The 26970-nt window shown below is 37.0% G+C and overlaps 1 protein-coding gene across 11 annotated transcripts in view; it reads left to right on the top strand.

Annotated features, from left to right (window-relative positions):
* lrp1aa (low density lipoprotein receptor-related protein 1Aa) overlaps positions 1-24727 on the top strand; it is a 194953-nt gene extending 170226 nt beyond the window's left edge. For 7 of the 11 annotated variants that reach the window (XM_039663236.2, XM_089125055.1, XM_089125054.1 and 4 more), the window contains exons 81-90: positions 135-275; positions 1800-1970; positions 12821-12982; positions 15232-15415; positions 17148-17246; positions 17325-17395; positions 18286-18379; positions 18541-18570; positions 22110-22254; positions 23032-24727. In XM_039663236.2, the coding sequence (XP_039519170.2) occupies positions 135-275; positions 1800-1970; positions 12821-12982; positions 15232-15415; positions 17148-17246; positions 17325-17395; positions 18286-18379; positions 18541-18570; positions 22110-22254; positions 23032-23172 (1238 nt within the window). In that variant the 3' untranslated portion in view covers positions 23173-24727. The remainder of the gene's footprint in view (positions 1-134; positions 276-1799; positions 1971-12820; positions 12983-15231; positions 15416-17147; positions 17247-17324; positions 17396-18285; positions 18380-18540; positions 18571-22109; positions 22255-23031) is intronic. The other 4 variants (XM_039663238.2, XM_089125057.1, XM_039663237.2 and 1 more) reach the window with 1 other exon arrangement.
* The last annotated feature ends 2243 nt before the right edge of the window (positions 24728-26970 follow it).

Genomic DNA, 26970 nt, shown 5'->3' with positions numbered 1-26970 from the left:
TACCATTTTCTAAACTATAGCGAATAAACTGTTGAAGGTGTCTGAATACATTTTGGTTTGACTGTGTGTAATTAAGGTCAGTTGAATCATTGAAAATAAATGGATGATGTAAACATTGCTGTTTTGTATTTCAGTGCCCAACCCGTGTGACAGAAAGAAGTGTGAGTGGTTGTGTCTGCTCAGCCCCAGCGGCCCGGTCTGCACGTGTCCCAACGGGAGGATCCTGGACAACGGCACCTGTGTGGAGGTGCTGGCCCCGACGCTGGCCCCTGTCTGTGAGTATACAGTACAGAACGCTGCAAAAGGGAAACGGATGCAGCAAATCAAAAATTGCTCATAAATAGAATGAGAACAGGGATCCATCATGCCTTGTTACCACTGTGCAGGCTGGTGATGCTGGTGTAATGGTGTGGGGGATGTTTTCTTGGCTCACTTTCATTTCACAATCATTTCAAATTGGTTTCTTGAACATGTCAATGAGTTGACTGTACTAAAATGGCCGCCACAGTCACCAGATCTCAACCCAATAGAGCATCTTTGGGATGTGGTGGAACGGGAGTATTCTACTGCAAAAATGCTTCCAGTCCAAATATCTAAAATTAAATATGAACAATTCTTAAATCAAGATGCATTTTTTATAGTTGTAAAATGACATAAAATATTAAGTCTTGTTTTCTGGGGGAATAATCAAAATTAAGTGAGTTTTGGCTTAAAACAAGCTAAATTATCTGCCAATGGGGTAAGAAAAATAATCTTGTTTCTGTTTGAATTATTTTTCTTATCCCATTGGCAGAGAATTGAGCTTTTTTTTAAGCATCAACTCACTTAATTTTAATGAATTCCTCCGGGAAACAGGATAAAATATCTTATGTCATTTTACTCGTATGGTAAATGAATCTTGATTTTAAGAATTTTTTGATATTTGGACTGAAAATTTTTTGATATTTGGACTTTTTTTTTTTGCAGTGAGCGGTCTCATGTCTAATGGCATATTCACTGTGAGGCTACGATCCTCTACGACTGGCAGTTTGTATGTCTCCCTCATTTAACACACCCGATTCAGATCATCAGCTTGTTGGGAAAGAGCTCTATGAACTGAACTGGCTGTGTCAGATGAAGAGAGCTGTGGGTCCCCAGCACCAGGATTGGGAACCACTGCTTTAGTGCTTTATTTATTTATTTATTTATTTACATTATTATCTTTATTTATTTATTATTAACTTTATTTTGTAATTGTTTATAAGGGTTACATGTGAGCATTGTTTGTGGTTTGGTTTTGATGTTACTCTTTGTGTGTCTTGATGTTGGTAATTTGACGCTGGTGATTGAGGTCCACCTGTGATGCTTAAAATCAATTTCTTTGTTTCACCCCACACACTCACTGCTTTAGACCATACGCTTAGATCCTGAAAATAGGGCCCTGTGCCAATGACAAATCCACTATTTAAAATACAGAGGGTGCAAAACTGCCTCCCTAATTATCTAGATTTATTGCAACATTTTTATTGTTATTCAAAAGAAAGATGTTTCTTTGGGTTGAAATGTTTTGTAATCTTTCATCAACATGTAATACTTTTTAACTCTTCTTCTGGAACAACTTAGGCCACGTGGGTTATTGGATCATGTTAACTAGCGTGTAATAGCTTAATTCTGGCATGTAATGTCCACTTTTCGCCATCAAAACAAATGGTTACAATTTCATTCCAGTTTTACTCAAAAATGTCACATTAAGGAAATGAAATTGGTTATTGACTTTAACATTAAAAGAGTTAATACTCTGTTTGTTCGTCGTCCCTCAGCTCCGAGTGGCCCCTGCAGTATGCTGTGTCACAACGGGGGTACTTGTGTCCTGAACGCCAGAAAACAGCCCAAGTGCCGCTGTCAGCCCAACTACGGAGGAGAGAAATGTGAGGTAAACCAGTGCAGAGAATACTGCAAGAACGGAGGAACCTGCACCGCATCACCCACAGGTACAAGAACACAAACACACACACACACTATATGGGCTTTAAAGCACCCCTGTTATGCTTTTGGGGATATTCCCTTTCATGGAGTGTGTAATAGAGCTGTTTGTGACTGTAAAAGATCTGCAAAGTTTCACAGATCAAAGTGCTGATAAATGGAAGTGATTCTGAACTGAAACGAGTCGTCAGTGTTTCCAGTCTCACTTCCTGCTGAATCTGCGTAGGTTTGTAACAGATTTGCATAAAGCCAGTCTATGTTCATCATCGGCTACTTTGAGCCTCAAACACTGTAGTTGTATCTGAGACTGGAAGAGTTTGGCTCGTGTTCATGTGGAGAAGACGCTGTTTTCTGCTGACAAAGCAAATCCACTTTGATGAGATTGAAATGGTAAAACCGACACAAGAGCTGAGGAAGATCCAGAGCTGAAACTCAGATATGCTAATGAGGGTTTTTTTTCTGACACACTTAGTAAGCGGTCGACCAATAAAAGCAGAGCAGGCTAAGAGACAATGTTAATGGTTCTTGCACACTTTTCGCACGTTAAAAGATAAATACGACCGGTGTAGGACGGGTGTACGTGATGACGTATTGACGTAGTGTGTGTGTGCGCGTTGGGTGCTAATTCAACATGGCAGCGCGCTGCTGCTAGAAAAACAAACGAACTTTTTTTTCTTTTTTTTTTTTCCCTCACTCGCTTTTTCAACTACAAAATCAACCGTTTTAACCCTAACTTAAAACCTGGATTACAACTCGGACCTGGACCAACTGGAGTATTACATTGACCACCACTTCAACAGACTCTGCAACGTTACAATGGGCCGATCACGCAAAGCCAAAAAACCACGCATTTCGGACTCTCCCTCATCAACCGATTCACCGCCGTCACCAACATCACCATTATCCACTCCGATCAAAACAAACTGCTGTTCCGACATACTCCTATCAATCAACGAGCGCTTATCAAACCTGGACTCTAGACTTTCACTAATCGAAGTACTGCACAAAGAATTTCAAAACCTCCGCCACAGCCTGGAATACAGTCAACAGCAAGTCGATTCACTCACAGAAGAAAATAAATCACTGAAAAGCTCCGTGGACACACTCACTGCAAAACTTTCAACTGTAAACACTCAACTTACCTCCGTCATCACCGAGAACAAAGCCATGCAAGAAACCATCCTGGATATACAGTCACGCAGTATGAGAGACAATTTAATCTTCTCCGGCATTCCCGAATCACCCACCGAAGACCCCGAAAAATCTGTTAAGGACTTCCTGGTTAATCAGCTCAAACTTACACCGGAGACTGTGGCGCACATCACTTTCCATCGCGTTCACCGTTTAGGACAGAAACACATCAACTCCACCCGTTCCCGCCCCATCATCGCCAAATTTGAACATTTCAAACAAAAAGTACTGGTTCAGCGACAAGGACGGCAGCTCAAAGGGACTCATTACGGACTCAACGACCAATATCCACAAGAGATCATCCGCAGACGTAAGCTACTTTTCCCCATCCGCAAGACAATGATCAACCAAGGTAAAAAAGCAATCATCACAGTGGACAAATTATACATTGATGGACAATTATTTAGAGACAAAGACACTACTCCCTGGCTTTACTGATTATTGATAATAGCAATGTAACATTTCCAATCCGTTTATACTCAATTTATACTCAATTCATAATCCTCATATTCTTTTATTAAATCACTTGCACCACGCACGCACATTGTACTTTAAATGCACCTAAATAACCTTGCTCAATGTTTATATGTTCTGTCGTTGGTTATAGGTATCTATGTTTTCCCTGTTTTATTTGTCATTTGTTGTTATAGATTTACACACACACACACACACACACTCAACCGCATTCACATCCACACACACAGATTTATACTCACACAAGGTAACTATGAAATATACAATATAGGTTCATGCATTTGAAGTTCATAACTTGGAATATTCGTGGAGTTGGTTCACTAACAAAAAAAAATAAAGTTTTAAATTACCTACAAAATACACAAGCAGATATATGTCTAATACAGGAAACACACCTCTCACAATATACACAAAATAGCTTAAAAACTACACATTTCAACCACTGTTTTTCCTCCCACTATAATTCAAAACAAAGAGGAGTATGCATCTTAATAAACAAAAAAATACAGTTTAACCACCATACAACCATTTCCGATCCTGAAGGCCGTTTTATCATTATTAACATTTCAATCAATAATAATCCAATCACAATTGGCAACATCTATGGACCAAACTCTGATGATTCCTCCTTCTTTGCAAATTTCTTCTCCTCTCTTTCAAACATTTCCAACGGTCCAATAATTATAGGGGGAGACTATAATACTGTAATCAATCCATCATTTGACAGGTCAAAACATACAGGTAAATCTCCGCAATCCTCCAAAACAATAAAGCAGTTCATGAGTGATTTTGGTCTTTGCGATGGTTGGAGGCTACAACACCCACTCGCCAGAGAATACACCTTTTATTCTAACGTTCACCAAACCTACTCCCGCATTGATTTCTTTCTAGCCAGTAATTCAATCATACCAAATATTTTAGAAACCAAAATACATCCGATCACTATCAGTGACCACTCCCCGGTAACTCTCACATGGAACCCATCTGCAATACAGAAGCACCCCACCAGATGGCGTTTTAATACATCACTATTGAAAGATCCAGAATTTGACAGTTACTTCAAAAGAGAGTGGACATCCTTCCTTGAAATAAATGACTCTCCAAAGTCGTCAGCATCACTGCTCTGGGAAACATGGAAAGTAGTTTTACGGGGGAAAATTATATCATATTCAGTACATAAAAAGAAAAAGGACAGAGAAAAAGAAGCACAACTGGAAGAAAGAATAAAAGAACTAGAAATTTTACACGCAAATAATCAATCAGAAAGCATCTATAAAGAAATTAGAGAAAACAAATTTTTGCTCAATGAAATAATAAACAAAAGAAACCAATTTCTGATTCACAGGCTCCGTCAAGAAACTATTCACCATAGCAATAAATCCGGAAAATATTTAGCCAGTCAAATTAAAAGAAATAAAGAAAAAACAGCTATAACCTCCATCAGAAACTCGGCAGGGAAGCTAACCAATTCACCAGTTGAGATAAACAGGACATTTCAAGATTACTATACTAAATTATACTCATCCGATCTTGATCCGAACCAAGAAGACATAACCCAATTCCTCGATAACATCATTCTACCAAAACTCAACATGGAACAAATAAACACACTAGAATTACCAATCACAGAAAAAGAACTTCACTCCGCACTGAAAAGCATGCAAAATAATAAAGCACCAGGTCCAGATGGCTTCCCTGCTGAGTTTTACGAACATTTTTGGTCAACCTTATACCCACTATTTAGCAGAACAATAACAGAAATAAAACACAATGCAAAGTTCCCTTCCCACATGAATACAGCACTTATATCACTCATTCCTAAACCTAACAAAGACCACACCTTCACATCTAACTATCGTCCTATCTCACTCATAAATGTCGACATAAAAATTATTAGCAAAGCATTAGCCCATAGAATTGAACAAATTATACCATATATAATCCATCCTGATCAGACTGGCTTCATAAAAGGTAGACATGCATCTAATAACACCCGCAGATTATACAATTTAATGCATTACTCATCAACACAACAGAAAGATACTCTCATTGCCACATTAGACGCCGAAAAAGCTTTTGACAGGGTCAACTGGAAATTTTTATTCACCACGTTACAAAAATTCGGCTTTGGAGAGTCATTTATTAACTGGATCAAGATTTTATACACATCACCATCGGCCACAGTCACAACGAATGGACTAACATCACAAAGCTTCGCACTGCATAGGGGGACGAGGCAGGGATGTCCACTCTCTCCATCCCTATTTACCATTTTTATTGAACCTTTAGCAGCAGCTATCCGTCAAAACCCAGCAATCAAAGGTATTGAAACACCACAACAAATACATAAAATCTCACTCTATGCAGATGATATCCTACTATATATACAAAAACCCCTAACATCTACTCAAGAAATAATTAAAACAATCCAGTCCTTCTCAAAAATATCCGATTATGCAATAAACTGGAATAAATCCTCCATCCTCCCTTTACATAAAACCAAATGGGATGTGGCACCCCATCAATCACCAATACCTATTTGTCAAGATCACATCATTTACTTAGGCATTAAGATTTCCTCCAGACTGTCAGAGTTGGTAACACTCAACTTCACACCACTACTAAAAAAAATAGAAGACGATTTGCTCAGGTGGCTCAACCTCCCAATCTCCATAATCGGCAGGATAGCAGCAATAAAAATGACGATTTTACCAAAAATTAACTACCTATTCTCAATGATTCCAACCCACCCCACACTCACCTGGTTTAAATCACTAGACTCCATTATAACTCACTTCTACTGGAAAAATAAAACGCCAAGGATAAAACTCACTACACTACAAAAGAGTAAGGTTCAAGGAGGACTAGAAGCACCAAATTTCCAATATTACTCAATGGCTAACCAACTGCAATACATATACAAATGGATTCACCCCACCCAATCTGATATTATATGGCTAGATATAGAACAATCACTATGCAAAGAATTAAATATAGCTGACATACCGTTCCTCACCAAATCAATTAAACAACACACATGTTTTAATGCAGTAACTATAGCCTCCACTCTGACAGCCTGGTGGAAATTTCACCAAATCACAAACTCTACATTAGCTCCATCTAACCTCACTCCACTATGGAACAACCGTGATTTTATAAGCAATAAAAAAACATTGAATTTTCACACATGGGCGGAAAGGGGTATCACCCACATTAAGCATATTTTCAAAGCCAACACATTTAAACCATTTCCACAACTGGCTCAGGAGTATAGCATCGAGAACAACGAATTTTTAAAATACCTACAAATCAAATCTTCTGTCCTGGCAAAAATAAACATCAGAGATACAAATTTAGAACTTCCACCGGCAATATCAGACATGGTCAACATTTCCTCTCCAAAAAAACTGCTCTCTAAAATATACAAAATTATCTCAAATCAACTTCAGACTATATACTTACCAACAATAAAATGGGAAAATGATCTTTCAATAGCCACTGATGCCAACTTCTGGACCCAAATCTGTAAAAATGTCTATCTCATGTCCAAAAATGCGAATCTTCAGTTAATACAATACAAAATAATCCACAGAACACATTACACAGGCAATAGATTAGCTAAAATGGGTTTCACATCAGAAGTTTGCACACATTGCAATCAAAATTCTACAGACACATACATCCATGCAACCTGGCACTGCACTCCAATCAAACACTTTTGGGAAGAGGTCACACAATCACTATCCACTATAGTTGGCTGCCACATCCCATTGTCGCCTTCCCTTTGCTTGCTGGGGGACCTTACAATAATCACTGATAAAACTATAAACTCTAAAATACTCCTCATAGCGCTAACCATCGCCAAGAAAACTATCCTCATGAACTGGAAAACCAGAAATAAATTACACATTAACATTTGGAAAAATCTTATTACAGACTTCATTGCAATGGAACTCGCATCTCCCCTTCATAATTACACATCTGAAACTGACCTCTACCGTCCAACACTTTCTGACCTCTTACAGCTATGAATCCCTTCTCTGTTCTTAACTCAGTTTATAACCAACCCACGAATATTTGTGCATTTTAGTTGTTCGAACTTGTTTTTGTCATCATTGTTATTGCTATCTTTACTGTCACTGTTATGATTACTATTTTCACTTTTATTTTATTTTTTGTTGTTTCATTGTTGTAATTGCTGTTGTTGCTGTCTTTTGCTCTCACCGTTGTGATCACCACTGCCATCATCATTGTCATTCATTATTATTATTATTATTATTACTACTATTATTATTATTATTATTATTATTATTATTATTATTATCATCATCAATATTGCCATTGTCAATGCTGTAGAATTAGAATGTAGAACTAGAATTAAGCGTCATTGTCATCATTAATGCAATAACTTCCCCCTTATCTCTTCATGGGTTTTTAATGCACCACAACATAGAAAAGGAGAAAAAAAAAGAAAAAAAAAAAAAAAAAAAAAAAAAGAATAAGTATATTTGGATAAACATCGCAAACACCAAGGCAGGCAAGACAGGCGAGAAGTAGTTTCAACGGGACAGCATCTCTGGCCCAATTTGAGACATTCTCGCACTGTACTCCCTCTTTTAATGCACTTTAGACATTGCACATAACCAGTGTTGTGCAAGTTACTTCCAAACTGTAATACATTAGGTATTACTTGTTACTGTTATTAAAAAGTAATTCATTACCTTACAATATTACTGTCCCAGAATTGTAATGCGTTACATTACTCATGTATTACTTTTGAGTTACTTTCACCAAAATAACTAAGTAGAACTTAACTTTTGGGCTGTAACGATATGCAATATGAAACCGAAATCGCGATTCGCCACACGACTCAGATCCACGAACCTACAGAATCGCGACACACCTCTTCCAACTCCAGCGGTATTCTCCTTACCGTCCAGATCCAATGCTGCCTTATCTTTAAATTAGGCTATTAGTATTATTTGAAGTTAACATTATAAAATACGTAGACCTACACCACAAAACTAGTTGAGGATAAATTATTTAAAATTGGGGAAGTCCAGCATTATGGACATGACATTTGCAGTCAAAACTTGAAATAAAAATTCTCAGAAAATTCATGTATTGAAACGTATATAGGCTACTTCCTTAAAGGACTCCAGACATTAGACAAATATCAGTCTATGTTTTATTTTTAATATTAGGGAAAAGACACACATTAATGCGTGACAAAAAAATAGGAGGTAAAATATATTTTTTTGTAATTCTGTTAATTACACTGCGCAAATCGGATGAGGAAGGGTTGGCTCTCCAGTCTCCATAGAACTTAAAATATTCATTTTATTTTAGTTTTCGTGTTCGCATTTATGAGGAAAAAACAATGTTACAGATGCGACCGCTCTGAACTGGCACTAAAAGACTGCTTTAAAACTTTCACATAGTCTGTTGCCTTTAAGAGGTAAAAGCAGACAATACACTGTAATACAACTGTAATACAAGCCTCACTGAACATGTAACGAGTAAAATATTACTGAAAATTGATTAGTAATGCCTTACACTACTGCGTTACAGCAAAAAGTAATATGTTACTGTAATGTATTACTTTTGTAATGCATTACTCCCAACACTGCACATAACACACACACAAAAAAAAAGAAAAATATAAAAAAGATAGGGACTGAAGAGATGTGGGGGAAGGTTGTCTTATATTATATTATATTATATTATTATATTATATTATTATATTATCATATTTTGTACAGGATTGACAATGGCAATTGTTACATAGGAGGAAGGATGGAAATAAAAATCTACAAAAACAATATGGGCAGTATGGTGGTAGTGGGGAGTGATGGTAATGACAATGGTAATAAATAATAAATGGTTACTTTGTGTACACACGCATACACATACCCACACTCACACCCGCTCACATACACAATTAGATCAAACTCTTAAATCACTCTTGTCACTGCTGGAATTATGGATTTACAAGATTGCTCACTACTGCACTATGTTGGTTTGTTTGTATGTATGTCTGACTGTTAAATAAAAAAAAAAAAAAAAAGATAAATACGACCTCACATTGTGTCGATCTCGTTTACACACTGCCTCCAAAATGTTCGTCCGTAAAAAAATTGGGATCTGGTTTGATTTTCGGCGTTTTTCGCATCTTTAGCAAGCATTTTGAGAGGTGTTTTGACAATTCAGAGCCACCGAATGATGGATATGAAAAAATGCATACAAAAATTTCAGACTCTAGTGTGCTTTGTGACTTTCTTCAGCTCTGAAAAGATGAATGTGTATTTAAAATGGGTTATTTATGTTGAAGAAATGTGAATTTGGAGCTTTCTGGACTGAGAAAAGCCAGAAAATGTATTTTTGGCTTATGTGGATGAAAGACAACAACTCCCAGAATGCATTTGCTTTGCTGCTCTAGGAGGCCACGCCTACCGGTAAAGCCCCGCTCACACTACACGCGTCCAAGCGACGCGATACCATTCATTATCAATGGTGAGCGGGCGACTTCCGGCGACACCGTTGGCGACTGGTGGGGCGCGTCCAGCAACGCGACAAAGTTGAGAAATGTTTAACTTTATGCAAATGAAGGGCGATTTTCGTGAGCGACAACCAATAGGAGTGAAGTCAGTGGAGTGCGTCACTCTTCAGTGCTGAGTCTGACCGAGGCAAGTTGAACGAGAAGCTCATTTTAGCAGTCAGAAACTGTCCTATAATGTATGATATATCTCCGTGTACATACAGTGGTGTTCACCATACTGACTCCGTGACTGAATGGTTTCGGGAACCCAGATAGACCGGTATTTGCCCGTTTGCTGCAGTTAAATAGCCGCGATGGAAAAGAACACTCACTGTTTCTCGTTCATCTTTAATATTATGCATTTTATGTACTGATTCCATTTATATTTAGACTTTTCCTTCCAAAATATTTGTTTGTAGTGGCAATAAAACGTATTTTTTGCCTAACATAAAGTAACTTCCGTTAATGTCACTCACAAACATTACTAGGCAACCAGTAGTGGGGAACGCCCTCCAGCACAGCCACTGGCGACCTGCAGTAGTGTGAACGGGGCTTAAAGGAGAACTCCGGCGAACAATGAACCTTTGGTCTAATAAAACATCGGTACCTAGTCAATCGTTCTCTGAGTTTTGTTTTCATGATAATCGAATGTAAAGAGTTTTATCGCTAAAAACTGTTTAGCGTATAATGCTAGTAATGGGGGCATTGAGTAAGTAAAAAGAAATCGCTAGTTTATACCACTAACAAGGTTCAAAATAGCCCCACACTCACACAGTAACATAATGAGGCTCCATGCATGCAAAACGAAGCATTGAGAACTGTGTAAGTATACAGACGCTGTTTAGCATTATACGCTAAACAGTTTTTAGAGATAAAACTCTTTACATTCGATTATCATGAAAACAAATTTCAGAGAACGGTTGACTATGTACCGATGTTTTATTAGACCAGAGGTTCATTGTTCGCCGGAGTTCTCCTTTAAAGGATAATTCCCGTATTTAACACCTTGAGTCTATTTTGTAGTTTGTTTTGAATGAAATAGAGTGGTGGACTTAGAAATTTTGACAATGTGTCCTGTCTCGACTTTTTGACTTTTTTAGGATCGCCTGTGACAGCTTTAGACTGGCTGTCCATGGGCATGCACAAACATGTCCATAAAACAACCCTTAACGTTCATTTTCAAAACTGTGCAACTCACCGAGTGGTTGGTGGTGTTCGTTGATGTTCTGAAACAAGTAGCGTAGCGAAATACCGTTTCTGTCGTGTTTTATTTGTCATTTTTTAAAATCGCATTGATGTCTGCTGGAGGACTCAGTGCTCGTTGATATTACTGCGCTAGCTACTGGAAAAGGAAAGGGGTCTGTTTACATTTGGTTGTAGTCTTTTCGCTCGGTTCTCCGTCTCTCAGAAGGCTAGCGTGAGCAGAGCAACTGTGCTCCCGGACTTTTTTTTACGGTACGCTAGACACCGTGTTCCGTACAGCGTCCTGTTTATACGCGGTTGTGAGGTATCTGAATAAATAGTTCCACTATAGCAAACAACACGGATTGAAAGCATACATTGCGCTGATATATTTGTTTTTAATCATCAACGAACACCACCAACCACAGTTTTGAAAATGAACGTTAGGGGTTGTTTTAAGGACATGTTTGTGCATGCCCATAGACAGCCAGTCTAAAGCTATCACAGATGATTCTAAAAAAGTCAAAAAGTCAGGACCCATTGTCAAAATTTTTTAAGTCCACCACTCTATTTCATTCAAAACAAACTACAAAGTAAACTCAAGGTGGTAAATACCGGAATTATCCTTTAACAGAGCGCAGTAGTTAAACAGCAAGTCAAGGCTACTAGTGAGTCTCCGTGTAAGTCTGCCCGAAAATGTGTTTCGAGATCGCCCAAAATGTCCGGGACTAGGCTTTTGCGTTCTTCAGTCGTCATTCATTATGTTTCCTGTGGCGAGCAGGACGAGTGAGGGCCGCGGGAGAACGGCGCGAGGCCGGTGGCGTGATTACCGATGAGCGACACCTGTGAGACGCACCGGTCTTGTATCTCTTACAGAGGTGCTGGAATTTTATTAGCAATGATAAAACGCACATCAACACGACATTCAGATTCACCAATCGGAATGATTTCGGTTAGATTGAAACAAAAGGTGTGCATGTAAACAATGAATGGCGACTGCAGAAAGCAAAAGCTGAATCCCGGACATCGACGGCCGGACATGTCCGGGCCCTACTACTCAGCTTTCTCCACAGAACAAGAAGCTTAGCTTCCAAAAAAAGATGGCTGACACTGTGTGTTCATTCTGTGAGTGAGATCGCCCTCTATGGGCGGGTTGAGGACATGCGGGACAGACCCTACTACTGACTGTAGTCTTTAGCCTCTGGACAAAAAATCCTCAGATGACGTAAAGTGACGATTTTTCCGTCATCTGAGGATTTTTTCCAGACAAAAAATACTTAAATCTCTCGTCTCAGGGGGATATGAGTGTTGAAAGTATGGTAATTCAAAAATACTACTGGTTTTCTACGAATACAAAGCTTAATGCTAAATCCTGAGGGATCCCTGGCTGGCTCACCACACAACATATAATAAAAAGATATATGATGTTATTGTAATATTTTTATAGCAGTAACTTGTATGTCATGTTTGCAGGAGCTCCGACTTGCCGCTGTCTGGCGGGCTTCACAGGACCGAACTGTAACCAGCGCACATGTGAGAACTACTGTAAGAACGGAGGAAACTGCACAGTCAACCGAGGAAACCAGCCCACCTGCAGCTGTGCAGCAGACACTCTGGGAGACCAGTGCCAATATCGTGAGTACTGGAGAAAACACGTTTGTCTTATATAAACCTCTGCTATAAACATCCGTCTCAGGTAAACGGATCAAGGCCTTTACATCTGGGTGGAACATAAATCTCAGATCATCTTGTTCATAGTTAGTCTGTTTTAAATGAACTTGGACAGGTTTGACATGATTCTTTTAGCTGGTGCTTTTATCTAAATCGGTCACTGTGTACGGAGAACTGAAGATGTTTTTGTTTAGGCTTCGCAAAATATTTACAGTGGACAGATGATATATTTTAATGCCACACACTCTTTTAAAAAGTCTGTGAGAATGGGCCAAATGTACCGTGTTAATATGAAGGAATCTGAACACACTTGAAACTAAAGGTTCTTTATTTGCACTGATGGTTTCTTGAAGAACCTTCTATGGAAACTTTGGAAGAACTATGGAAGAAACATCTATGGAAACTTTCCATTCCAGATTCAGATTATTAAAATGGTCTTCACACTTGGATTAAAAATCGTTTTCTGAAAGGTTCTTTAGGAAGCTGGAAATAGTTCCTCTATTGCAATCCCCTTTATGCTGTGTTCACACCGGACGCGAATAGCGCGTCAAATTCGTGCCTGACGAGTCTAGTTTGACACTTGACCACTTTGTGTTAATTCGCGTGTCAAGAGTGAAACTGACGCACGTAAAAACAAAAGTTTGAAGCGAAATTTACGCGCGCGATCATCGAGAGATTCACCGCTCTGTATTTACTCTGGAGAGCAGAACAGCGGCGTGGGGATCATCATCGCCGTATATTTGTGTCCTCCGGACCCTTCTGAGGTGAACCGTTTGGATAGTTTCACCATTTGCTCGCTCCAGCAGTTGCGCTGGATGACGGCCGCTGTCAGCGGTACTTCCGCCGGTCACGCACCCAGTTTGATGACCCGTTGTCCCGCATCGGAACGAGGATCACCCTCGCCCTCATCCACCTAATCTAGCTGTCATTTATTTTTGTTTTGATGATAAATAGAGCCAACTTCCAAAAGTTATTAACCTGTCCTGTGATTTTTTTTTTCTCTCTCACGTCCAGACACGAACTTATGCACATATGTTGATTGTTACATCATAATACTATTTCATATAATCTAGATATGTTATAAATAACATTCAATACAAAATGAACATGTCTCGTATATAGAAATAAAGTTTTAAGTGATAAAATATTTGCTTTGTTGTGCATAATCCCACCATTCATTTAGTCATATTACAAAATTATTTATTGAAGCATCCAGACTTCACCACGTGAGCAAGCAGCTAGGCTCCTGATTGGTTAACGCGGCGCGAATTCAAGGCAAAGTTCGGATTTTTCAACTCGGGCGGCAGACGTGAATTCGCGTCAAAGGCGTGAATGCACAAATGGCACTAACTAAATTATTCGCGCGTAACGCGCTTAACGCGCCAGACGCTCAATTCGTGCAAACTTGGCGCGCGAATGAGGCGTATTCATTGACATTCAATTGACATTGCATTGACATTGAAATCATTCACGCCTGATGCGCTATTCGCGTCCGTTGTGAACGCACCATTAGGAAACCTTTATTTTTAAGGGTGTATTCATTTTTCACGGGTGTTTTAAATGCATTTATAATCATGCATTGTATTGTGGTTTAGGGTAAAGGGAAATGTCCGTAAACACAAGAGATAATGTCTATCACCAAGGGATAAAGAATACTACCAGTACCTTTATTTATCTATTTATTTACAGGTTTTTTGGTGCATTTTATTTGAAGGTGTCCTTGTTACAGTGTAATTACTATGGAAGCTTATTTCCATCACAGAATTAAAAAAAAAAGTAATTGTGACTTATTTCTAACAATTGTGAGTTTACATTTCGCAACTCTGACTTTTTATCTCAGAATTGTATGATATAAAGTCGCAACTGTGTGTTTTATGAAGTGGGATATAAACTCTTAAGTCTAAGGAAAAATGTATTTTTTCCTTAGAATTGGACTTTATAGCTTGCAATTGCATTTATATCTCACAATTCTGAGAAATAAAATCAGAATTGCAAGAGATGTAAACTCGCAATTGTGAGATAAAAAGTCGCAATTATCTTTTGAAATGTTTTAATGTGTGGTGGACACAACCTTCTATAGTTCTGTACTTAGTATAGAGTTAGGATTAGGGTTTCGATGGGGATCGATGCATTAGTCTGAAGGTGATCCTCAAGTCATGATGAAGACATTAATAGAGTTGAAGTGGGATATTAAACGGTGTTCTCTACTCTAGGGACGTGTGACGGATTCTGTGATCACGGAGGGACATGCATGCAGTCCAGCGATGGGTCGAGACAGTGCCGTTGCCCTCCACGCTTCATTGGAAACACCTGTGAAGTGGACAAATGTCACTATTGCCGTGATGGCAAGTGTATTCCCACCAACAGCCACCAGCCTCATGGAGACGTCACATGCAGGTACACATTAGTACACATATAAGATTAGAGCCTCCATATGTTGGGGCTCCATAGCATTACAACTGGCCCTATACTTTCTTTCAGTTGACTCATTAAACATTTCACTATTGGAAATACCTTTTGTGTGGTCATTCATAAAGCCTTTTATAATCACACACAGCACAGGCCTAAAAGAGCATCTCTCTTCACTCCCGTCGAGGCTTTCTTGTTCACTTGTGTCTATTGTTGATATCAATGGATAGATTTGATGTGCAGAAAAGCAAGTGACCATTGGAAGTGACATCACCCTCTTAATTTTCAACACCTCCCCTGCTACATAACAATACACCACCTTTCCTCCCGTCATATTGAGACATTTCTAATTGGATAAAATCAACCTCCCTTGAATGTGTCTTTTCAAATAACACTTTTTTTTTGCATTGCAGTTGTACTTTTTATTTCTAGTAGGGCTGTCAGTTAAACGCGTTATTAACGGCGTTAACGCAAACCCATTTTAACGGCATCAATTTTTTTTATCACGCAATTAACGGTTGTTGCTTCGTCGACCAAAGCGCAAGGGGATCTAGCTAGACCGGAAAAAAAACAACAGGCACGCCGCACACACTCGTTTGTACGGAGGCGTATTCCATTAACTTGAAGAAAAAAAATCTACTCTGTTTTTCTGAATTAACGAGTTAATTTTTCATGAGAAAAAAAAAATTTCTCTGTTTTTCTGAATTAATGAGTTAATTTTTCATGAGAAAAAAATTTTTTTGCTCTGTTTTTCTGAATTAACGAGTTAATTTTTCATGAGAAAATTTTTTTTTGCTCTGTTTTTCTGAATTAACGAGTTCATTTTTCATGAGAAAAAACTTTTTTCTCTGTTTTTCTGAATTAATGAGTTAATTTTTCATGAGAAAATTTTTTTGCTCTGTTTTTTTGAATTAACGAGTTAATTTTTCATGAGAATTTTTTTTGCTCTGTTTTTCTGAATTAATGAGTTAATTTTTCATGAGAAAAAAAAGTTTTTGCTCTGTTTTTCTGAATTAATGAGTTAATTTTTTGTGAGAAAAAAACGAGCTAATTCAAAAAAACAGAGCAAAAACTTTTTTTCTCACGAAAAATTAACTCATTAATTCAGAAAAACAGAGCAAAAACTTTTTTTCTCACAAAAAATTAACTCATTAATTCAGAAAAACAGAGCAAAAACTTTTTTTCTCACAAAAAATTAACTCATTAATTCAGAAAAACAGAGCAAAAAAAAATTTTCTCATGAAAAATTAACTCGTTAATTCAGAAAAACAGAGTAGATTTTTTTTTTCTTCAAGTGAATGCAATACGCCTCCGTACGTTTGGGCTTGCGAGCTGGCCAAATAGGTTAACGTTACGTTTTGAGTGGATGACAAGCGCGAGACGCCGAAATGAATGCCAATACGATCCTGAATGGAAAGTTTTCTTTACTAAAAAGTTGCCACATGGTTCAATTGCCAAGACCAAAGTGATCTGATCCACTTTTCCATGTTGATAAGAGCATTAAAATGAGAAAAAATAATGTGAGAAAAAAAAATCAAGAGACATATAGAATAGATAAAAATGTGCGATTAATCGCGAGTTAGCTATGACATTAATGCGATTACGGTAATCGCGATTAAATATTTTAATCGTTTGACAGCACTAATTTCGAGCAATATATATTTTTGCTAAATATCACACTACTTAGGTGAAGCTATCTAATGTGTTGTATGTGTTATAGGTGTACCAGTGGCAGCATCCAGCCGAGCTGTTACACGTGTGAAGGATATTGTGCTAATGGCCAGTGCTCTCTCGGCGCCACAAAACTCCCTCAGTGCAAGTAAGCTGTTATTTTAGTATGGTTTATATAAAATATATATATATAAATGTAAATGTTACATTTCTCTGCCTCATGTAGGTGTCCTCTTGGATGGGAGGGTCATCGCTGTGAGAATCCCGCTCCCGATGGAAACGCTGAATCCGGAGGCCGTAAGTCAGTTTTTGAATTTGACAGCTAGTAGAAACATGTTAGGCCGATAGGTGGCAATACTGGTAAGGGTTTTGTCAAATATATCGATTTTTGATGGTGGTGGAATTAAAGGGGTCATGAACTGGCTTTTTAAATTTTATTATATTGTTGTCTGAGGTCAACTTATGACGTTCGCTTGATTTTTGCATTAAAAAATGAATAAGTAATAGGCTATTTTGTACCCTAGTTTTGAGCCCAGCTGAAAAACGCTCAGTTTTTATGGGCGTCTCACACTGAAGACTTGGAAGTAAACTTGGAAGTGAGTGGATAACCGTTTTGCATATTATAATGAGTTTCAACTCACCCGTCGATGCACATGGGGGAAATTGTTTTGAAAACGTCCAATGTTGTAAAATGGCAACCGGAATGATTCGCCCATACATGTTCGACCCAGAGTCCGTGTGTTGCACAATTCATGTCAGCTCCAATATAGACGGCACAGCACCGTTCTTTACTCTTAATCGGTCTGCAAATCGTTTTGTCATCGCGAGGTAGGCATCTATGTTATTTAGCTATGCGTGTAATGCACGAATCGGTGGGCGGGGCTAAACCGGCCGCGTTGAAGTAGGCGTTGATCTTCTTCTGCGGGGGTGGTGTTTTATCCTCTGTGACGTCATAGTTCCCCACTTTTAAAAACGAGTCGTTTTTAGAGGCTGTGTCAATAAAAGCTTTTATTGGACTAACAAGGACGTTTTCAGTTCTGACACCTACAGGATATTCTTATAATATGATGACCTCTTAGATGTCAAAAGCTCAAGGAAAATTTGATTTCTCAGTTCATCACCCCTTTAATAAAAATACTTCCAGTGAAAAAATACTTAATATAAATTGTAATGTGTATCTCTTTTAGGAACCGCTTCAATTGTTATTCCAGTGGTTTTACTGATACTGCTGGTGTTGCTGATTGGAGGAGCAGTGTTGTGGTACAGAAAACGAATGAGAGGGTGAGTATATTACAGTGAACTGCTTTTTTTTTTTTTTTAAGATTTTCACCTCTCTAAAGTGTCATACTGTTGAGAATTTGAAATATAAGAAACTTCCCATCCCAAAAACACCTCTTTTCTCTCCTTCTTTCTTGGTAAACCGCATCTGCTCTTTTCCGTAGGCTTGGCAAATCCCACTCCAAACGACCGCGGTAACGGTCTTTGTCCATTGTGTCTTTATTTTGTCTCTCTGCCATTCTGTCCATCTTTCTCGCTGGAGAATTGTGGTGTTCTTGTTGTCTTCGTGGTCTCACCCGATCTCTTTCTGTCAAACCACCTGACTAAACCTTACATGTGGTTTGTCCCTTGTTCAGAGGAGAAGGTGGTATTCTGTTACCGAGCATAAAGAAATAGATCAATTGTTTTAGACTGTGAGAACCAATCGTATTGTTTTCGACAGTCCCGCTGTAATAGAGTACAGAATGCTTCTCTAAGATTGGTTCTCAGCAGGACTGCATTAGTCGAAACAGATCTGTTGAACATGTGCCATGTTCAAAACCCAGTGTTTATCAAGATGACATCCTTAACTTGAAGAATATGACTTAAAACAGCATGTTTTCACAAGGGCTGGGCAGTAAGACCTTAATCTTGTATCATGATATATAATATATTTTATTCTATTTCAACATTTGATTTGCATAACATTTGTTATTAAACAGTAGTGAATTTATTATTCACACTTAATTCCTACACATACGTTGCATTTGATAAATGACTAATTGCATTGCAACTTGATGGATGCAAATTAATAGATCTGATTATTCAAATATAACAAATGAGCAATCAGTGCTGCAAAATAGTTTTGCTTTATTTGAAAAAAAGTAGTATTGATTTAGCTAACACTATTAAAGGTGCAGTGTGTGATTTTTAGCAACATCTAGTGGTTCGGTTGTTTTTTTCATTACAAAAAAAATGCTAAACTTTCACAAAAAGTATTTTATTTTTGTTATAATTAATTTTATAATATTTAGATATGAATCTAACTTGTGAAAAGGTACCTTTGGTTAGTAAAATAGCAAATAGCATATAGTAGAGCTCTATGGTCATGTAGTGGTTAAAGTGATTTTTTTTTTTTTTTTTTTTTTTTGTTATTAACTGCATTTTCCAAAAAAATGGACAGAAATCTTACATTAAACCAAGTAAAATGATCCATGTTATCCACATGAATGAAAAATTGAAATATGGGTCTTTTATAAATTGAATTTTACATAAAATGCTGTTTTTTGAAAAAAAAAGCCATTTAAATAAATATTTGAAGAGCTCTTTTCCAAAACGCTATAAATCCATTTCAATAGTTTTCAGGAAAACTACATTTTTTACCTAGACCCACACATTTTGTGAATATTCAAATTATCCTGTTTAAATGTTTTATTGGTTCAGTCTGAACATTTTGAACAATAATTATTAAATCAAACAACAATATTGTTAATGATAATTTAAAAGTTAATTTTATTTTTTTCCAAAACGCTATAAATCGAAATAAACCTCAAACAAATAGTACCAATTTCAACATATGCATGAAAAAAACAAATTATTAATACCAATTTCAACATATGCATGAAAAAAACGAATTATTAAAAATGATCAATATATGATAACGATATTCAAAAAAGGGATGGGCACCCCTCCAGCACATGCACACACACACACAGGCTACATAACATGTGAGCAAAGCGGAGCAGCATGACGCTTAAATATAAGTTAACAAAAAAACAAAATAAACATTTCACATTTGTTTTTAATAATATTACATTACTTATTTTTATTATTTCATCTATGTTGAGTAGGCTATGAAAAGGGAACCGCATGAGATGAGTAAGATAGGATCAAAATTCAAAAGCTGCCCAATATCGGAAAATATTTGGAGTGCGTCAGACATGATTTTGACCACTTATTAAGTTTTGTTTTGTAGAAAGCTTGTAAATTTCGTTTCATATAAATTGTATCTTCATTTTAATAAATGTTTCATCGACAAATTGACTGGATTAATACATTAGAAGTAAATATCAGACAATATAATCAGGACACAGAGGGGCGCAGGTGAACCGGAGCGCGTCTCATAATATGAACCGAAACACCGCGATGCTTGCCTCACACAGGCCTGAGAACTAAGCTACAGAAAGCTTTAAATATCTACTTTTAAACAAAACAATTAAAAACTAAAATAAATTGGCAACTCTCTGCGTATGTAGGCTAATTCGAAGTATGCGTTTCTCTATGCGCGTTCACTGCGAAGATGGCGAGTAAGCATCATCAACTTTATCTTTGTTGCTGACACTGACAGAAAACACTAGTTTATTAATAAACAATTCAAATGTTTCATGCATAATCATTACTTTTGCCGGTTCTTTGTGGCAAGCTTTATGCATACGTTGAGATGCGGAATATGCAATTAAAAACGCTCATATGGTTTCTCTCCCATTTAATTAAATCAATATATGTGATTACTGATAATACAAATGGCTTAAATGATCTACTACTAGTCGACTAGAAAACTAGGACTCATTTTGAGGAATGAATGAACATAATAAACCTCTGTTCAGAGTGCCGCCGTGCTGGATTGTGTAGAGCGCTCATTGAATTTGAGGATTTATCGTGTTTAGGCTAAAAACAGGGCTGGCGCTTATCGCGGCTTGGAAAGAAACTGTATCTTGCAGTACATTTTAAACAAGGAAATATAGCGATTCGGCATGAAACGTTGATAGAGCAGTGAAAGGGTTCTGTCCGCAGCAGAATGACACGACAAACTCATTTTTTTTAAAAATGTCGTTTAACGCGTTTTGGAAAAGAGCTCTTCATTTATTTATTTATAGAAATTTGAAACATGTCATAAAATCCTCAAAAAACTGCATAAATGTTGAGTAAAAACATTAATAAAATAAGTAAAATTATATTTGTAAAAAATATATATATATTCTGTTACAAAATGAAATGTTATTGTCTGGGGTCCAATAGACCCCAAAGAACACGCGCATGATTCCCAAACGAAGACCATCAAAGGTTTAAGTGAGATCACGTAATAATTGAGCTGAATTAAGACACTATTTTGTCGCTTTATAGTTTAATTTAAGTTATAATTATCACTGAAATTAGAGATTTCTAATTGAAGAATTTTGCGACGTTGATGCTGTTTATTACTCGAAAAAGCAGCTTTTAAGCCATCTGTTATCTAAATACACTTGGCTTGACATTTTATAACAAAAAAAAACACATTTGACTAAATTCTTATTGAAAGAAATGTATTCAGAGTTGTTGAAAATGATATATATCGATAAACACGTACATCTGTTGAGTTTCACTGAGCTATATCAATGCAGCGAGTCAATATTATCCCACTTTCTATTGTATGTTACAAAAAAACCGCAACTTTATGTACCGCTGTATAAAAGGTATAGAGCGGCTCACACTCCATTGCATGTTAGAAACTGTCATACCGCCCAACCCTTTTTTATAGATACATTATACTTGTACCTTAATAAATAATATAAATAATTCACTATGATGGTTGACTTCAAATTGTGCAGATGTTGGTAAGCACTGGGTTTCTGATGGTGTTGTAGGTTGTTCCAGTGACTGTTAGTGGCGTCCCTGTGTGTTGTGGTTGTATTTCTCCTCGTGCTGCACTGTACAGTGTAATAATGACCTCGCACACTTATTTCTGTGACTTAAACTGTATATTGTATATCTGCAGAGCCAAAGGCTTTCAACATCAGAGAATGACAAATGGCGCTATGAATGTTGAGATTGGAAACCCAGCCTATAAAATCTATGAAGGAGAGCAAGATGACGATGTTGGAGAACTGCTGGACGCCGACTTCACACTGGATCCCGACAAAGTAAGAAAGAGCCAACTACAGATGTTCATACTTTATTGCACTACTCTATTAAAGGGATAGTTCACTTTGAAATTCATTTTTGATAAATTTTAGCTTACCTCAAGGGCATCCAAGATGTAGGTGTCTTTGTTTCCACAGTATTTTCAATTTTGATATTTTTAGGTCAAACCGTTCTTGTCTGTCAGTCATATAATGGAGGTCTATGGTCACCACCTCAAAGAGCATGCACAGAGAAGTCCAAATTAAACATGATTTAATGGCTCATACATGTAAGTACACATTAATGGCCTAAGACACAAAACGAGCGGTTTGTGTGAGAAAACGAACAGTATTTATATCGTTTGTACCTCTTGTAACCACAGCCACGTCCAAGTGATCTGAGGGCGCGGGCGCTTCGTGGCTGTTTATCACACAAAACGCTCGTTTCGTGTCTTAGGTCATCAATGTGTACTTACATTTACGAGTCATTAAATCATGTTTCATTTGGACTTCTGTGCATGCTCTTTGGTGGTGACCATAGACCTCCATTATATGACTGACAGACAAGAACGGTTTGACCTAAAAATATCAAAATTGAAAATACTGTGGAAACAAAGACACCTACATCTTGGATGCCCTTGAGGTACCAACCAAACCAAACCAAACCAGAGCAAGCCATCTCATAGGCTGCAGAATGAGCACAGGCCAATCAGCTTTTGTCATGTCGCAATAATGTGACCGTGGGTTTCACGACCGAACTAGATAATCCCAAATGTTTCAAACTTGTGTCTTTTGTAGCCGACCAACTTCACGAATCCCGTGTATGCCACTCTTTACATGGGAGCGCACAACAGCCGCAACTCCCTGGCCAGCACAGATGAGAAGAAGGAGCTGCTGTCCCGGGGCGACGAGGAGCCGCTGGTGGACCCGCTGGCTTAGACACGCCATCCGTTTGGGCCAGACATGGAAAATACCATTTGCCTTTTAGAGAAAAAGAAGAAAAAACATGAAGAAAATCAATGATTAAGTGTTAACACTGTATAAAATGTACAAAATGAAGGACTACTTTTGTATGTGATTGCAGTATTATATTTTGTTCTTTTACAATTCTTCTGGTCACAACTAAACATCACAAGAGCAAAAGATCAATTTTCAGAAAAACAAAAGGTTTCGATTTTTAGGTCACCTCCCTTTTACCTTAATAGCCACTACCTCTGTGCAATATGGAGTCAAAAAGAAAAAGATTGGAACAATGACATTTTTTTATTTTTGTATGAGATGTATAGAGAAAAATGTTGTTCCATCAGTTGTTGTATGTTTGACTGTGTGGAGAGGGCAACTTTGACATTGACCAGTGTTTGCTTTAAACCTACTACAATATCAAGCAGATGTTATCAATTTTATGTGCCAGTTTTACTACCATCATTATAATTATTTATGAGGATCATAATCAGTTTCCCCTGCACAGATCCAAACCATTGCAATATTACTTATGCTTATTACAAACTTTTACAGAACCGATTTTTTAAGTGAGAATGTCAGTGTTGTAGATTTGGACACACTTGACTGAAATGTTTCTCATGATCTTAAAACCTTTTGATTGAAAGGCTTATGCTTAACCGCTTGAAATTAGTTTTATAGACAACAATAAATTGTGCCTATGTATGAATCTCTCTGCAAACCTAAACATCTTTGTTCAAATGTGAAGAAAAGAAATGGGTGAGTTGGAACACGGATAGAGAAGGAAAAGCAGCACACACGTAAAAGATTTTTCGAAATATTTCAATTGGATAGTTTTCATGACACATATGTTAGATTAATAGTAAAGAATGAGTTAGTGTGTCCTAACTTTTGACTGGTAATGTATTTATTTTCAGATGAATGAAATGAAGTGTAATTGAGAGAGAAAGCTGCTTACAAGTACAGGTGAAACTCGAATGAGAATATCCTGCAAAAGTTCACTAATTCAACTTAAAAGGTAAAACTAATATAGACTCATTACATGCAAAGTGAGATATTTCAAGCCTTTATTTGTTATATTTTTGATGATTATGGCTTACAGATATGAAAACCTTTTCACAATATTCTAATTTTCAATTGGGGTTTCTCATAAAATGTAAGCTATATCATCAAAATTATAACAAATAAAGGCTTGAAATATCTCACTTTGCTTGTAATGTATTAGTTTCACCTTTTTAGTTGAATTACTGAAATGGATGAACTTTTGCACGATATTCAAATTTTGTAGATCCCAAAACTAGAAGGCAGGCACCTTTGTGCATTGGTTGTAGTGACGCGTTTTTTGAGCACCTTTAAACCTGATGAGGGTTTATGACAGAAGAAAGTGAATTTTTACACTTGTTTATACTTGTTTTTAAAATGTCACAGATGAAAAACCGCTTCATCTTGTCTTTTGTAATCTGCCATCCATCATGTTGCTTATACTTTTAAAATGTATGCTTTTTTCTCAGTAAATCCATATTTTTCTGCTCAGCTGACACTGCTTTTGTCAGAATGCTTATCAGACATTGTAAAACAGCTTCCAAAAATTACAAACAAAGAACAATAGCAACAGCAAACCAAAGTGCAGTCATCATCTCAGATCACTGACTAATGCAGATCTTCTTCAGCTCAACTCGTGTTGAGAGAGGACAACTTTTAGTACTTTTATTTATGATAGCAAAATTTCCTCTGGAGTAATTAATCACACGACATTTACAAGACGGATGACTAGTAAAGTAAAACGTTACTTTTTCAATTTACAACAACATATTTAAGTTACCTGTTTTTTTTAAGTAGTTTTCACATTTATTTACTGACATCTGTCCTGTCCCTGTTGAGAGAAACAAAGTGAAGTGTTCTCTCTGTGTGTGTGTGTGTGTGTGTGTGTGTGTGTGAACATGATGGTTATTTTAGTTCTAGACTTTATGTGAACATGCATTTACTCATCTCACTTGCACAAAAACCAGTTAATATATTTTTTTCATTAATCCCTCACCCCCATGTCGTTCCAAACCTGACTGAAAATAAAGACTTCCGTTCATCTTCAGATTGAACACACTATTTTTTATTAAATCTGAGAGATTTCAACAAATAAATGCTCTAACAATTTTTAGTCAATTTTACGCAAACAGATAAATAATAAATCCAGAGAAACTGTTTTTTTTTTTTTTCCAGAGCTGTAGACTACCTCATAAAAACAGTGAAGCCTACCTCTGGCAAATCAATGGCTGTAAATCATTATAAACGCAACACATATGCAAACCGTTGTATATTGATGAATATTTTTTCAAAGTTAAACTTATTTCTAGACTGACGCGTAATTATGTGATCAATAGAGGACGCACTATTTTCAGTGGCGCTTTAAAACAGAACAAGAAACTCTTGAAAATTTGTGTTTACTCCGCCCAGTTCCCGTCATCAAAGCTTTTCGAATCTTTGAATCAACTGAATCAATTGCTTCAAAATGATTCACTAGTTCTAACCGCTCGAATCGCCACACGTTGGCGCCCCCTGCTGGTCAGAACAGTGCCAATGCAGCGAAAACTTGCATATTGAATTCAAATGCAATGAACAAATCATCTGATACCATTAAATCTAGAGAGCTTGGTTAATCAGACCAATAAAAGACTATTAACAAAAACTCTTCCCTTTTATTATACAAATATTTCATTAACATGTCTACAAATTAACAAAACAAAAAAAAATGTTTTATGAGATCAGGTTAACCATATACAGACAAAGTTCAAAGCCAACAGAGATGATCGACCCCTAGCGGCGAACCACTGAAATATCGACAAGGCAATGGCGCAACGAAGCAATATTATGAAGCTGCAGACTCGGAGCCTGCATCTACAGTCCTCCAACGAGAGTCCCGCATTCTCAGACCCCTCGTTTTTCGAACACAGCGCCTCCTGCTGTTCAAAAGATCGAATAACACCCGCACACAGAGTACAGCGCATTATCCAAATGCAATTAAAAACAAGAATAGGATGCAATATTACGGTCTTCAAATAAATTATCCAATAAATATTTGTGTTCCCTGCTTAATGCATGTGTCAAAAAAAAACCCTAATTGTTACTGATGGAAGGGATACAATTAGCAGATTGAACTATCTTCAGAAAAATAGTAGGCTATATTATATTGCTACAATGTTTTTTTTATTATATTTTTTTATTCAAATTCCAATTTTTCTTTCAGTTAAACCTATAATGGTCTAATTAACATTACCATGCTAACATTACAATATCTGTTTTTTTGATATTTTGAATGCGAAGCAAAACAAATCAGAACAAAACACCAATAATAAACAATTATGTACTTTATTTAATAATCACCTAAACATCATCTTGCTGTAAAGAAAAAAGGAAGAAAAAACAGTGTTTTTGACTTTACTTTTCGTCTTCAATTGCATTAAAAAAAACTCATTTATAAGTCCCTTTGCATAATCATAAAATGATATGTTGCTGGATTCGGCAGGGGCGACTCCATAGGACCGATAGCACATGTCTTATGATGTTTCAAAAAGAAAGAAAGAAAAAAAAGAAAAAATGTTTGCAAATGTTAGTTACTATGTTGCACTGCTCTGTTGAAGTGTCCCTTGAGATGTTTTTGAACTTTGGACAATTTTGTGGGTTTGAAATATATGGGGCACAAAATGGGCAGTGAAAATAACTGCAGCATTTAAGACATTTCTACAAAAAGTCCAAGGTTAAAGGCTAACGTAAACATAAGCT

Source organism: Pimephales promelas, chromosome 21 (genome assembly GCF_988280905.1).
Source record: "Pimephales promelas chromosome 21, fPimPro1.hap1.1, whole genome shotgun sequence".
NCBI classification, from domain to species: domain Eukaryota; kingdom Metazoa; phylum Chordata; class Actinopteri; order Cypriniformes; family Leuciscidae; genus Pimephales; species Pimephales promelas.
Note: the sequence above shows the minus strand (reverse complement) of the source record. Positions and strands in the feature narration are given on the sequence as shown.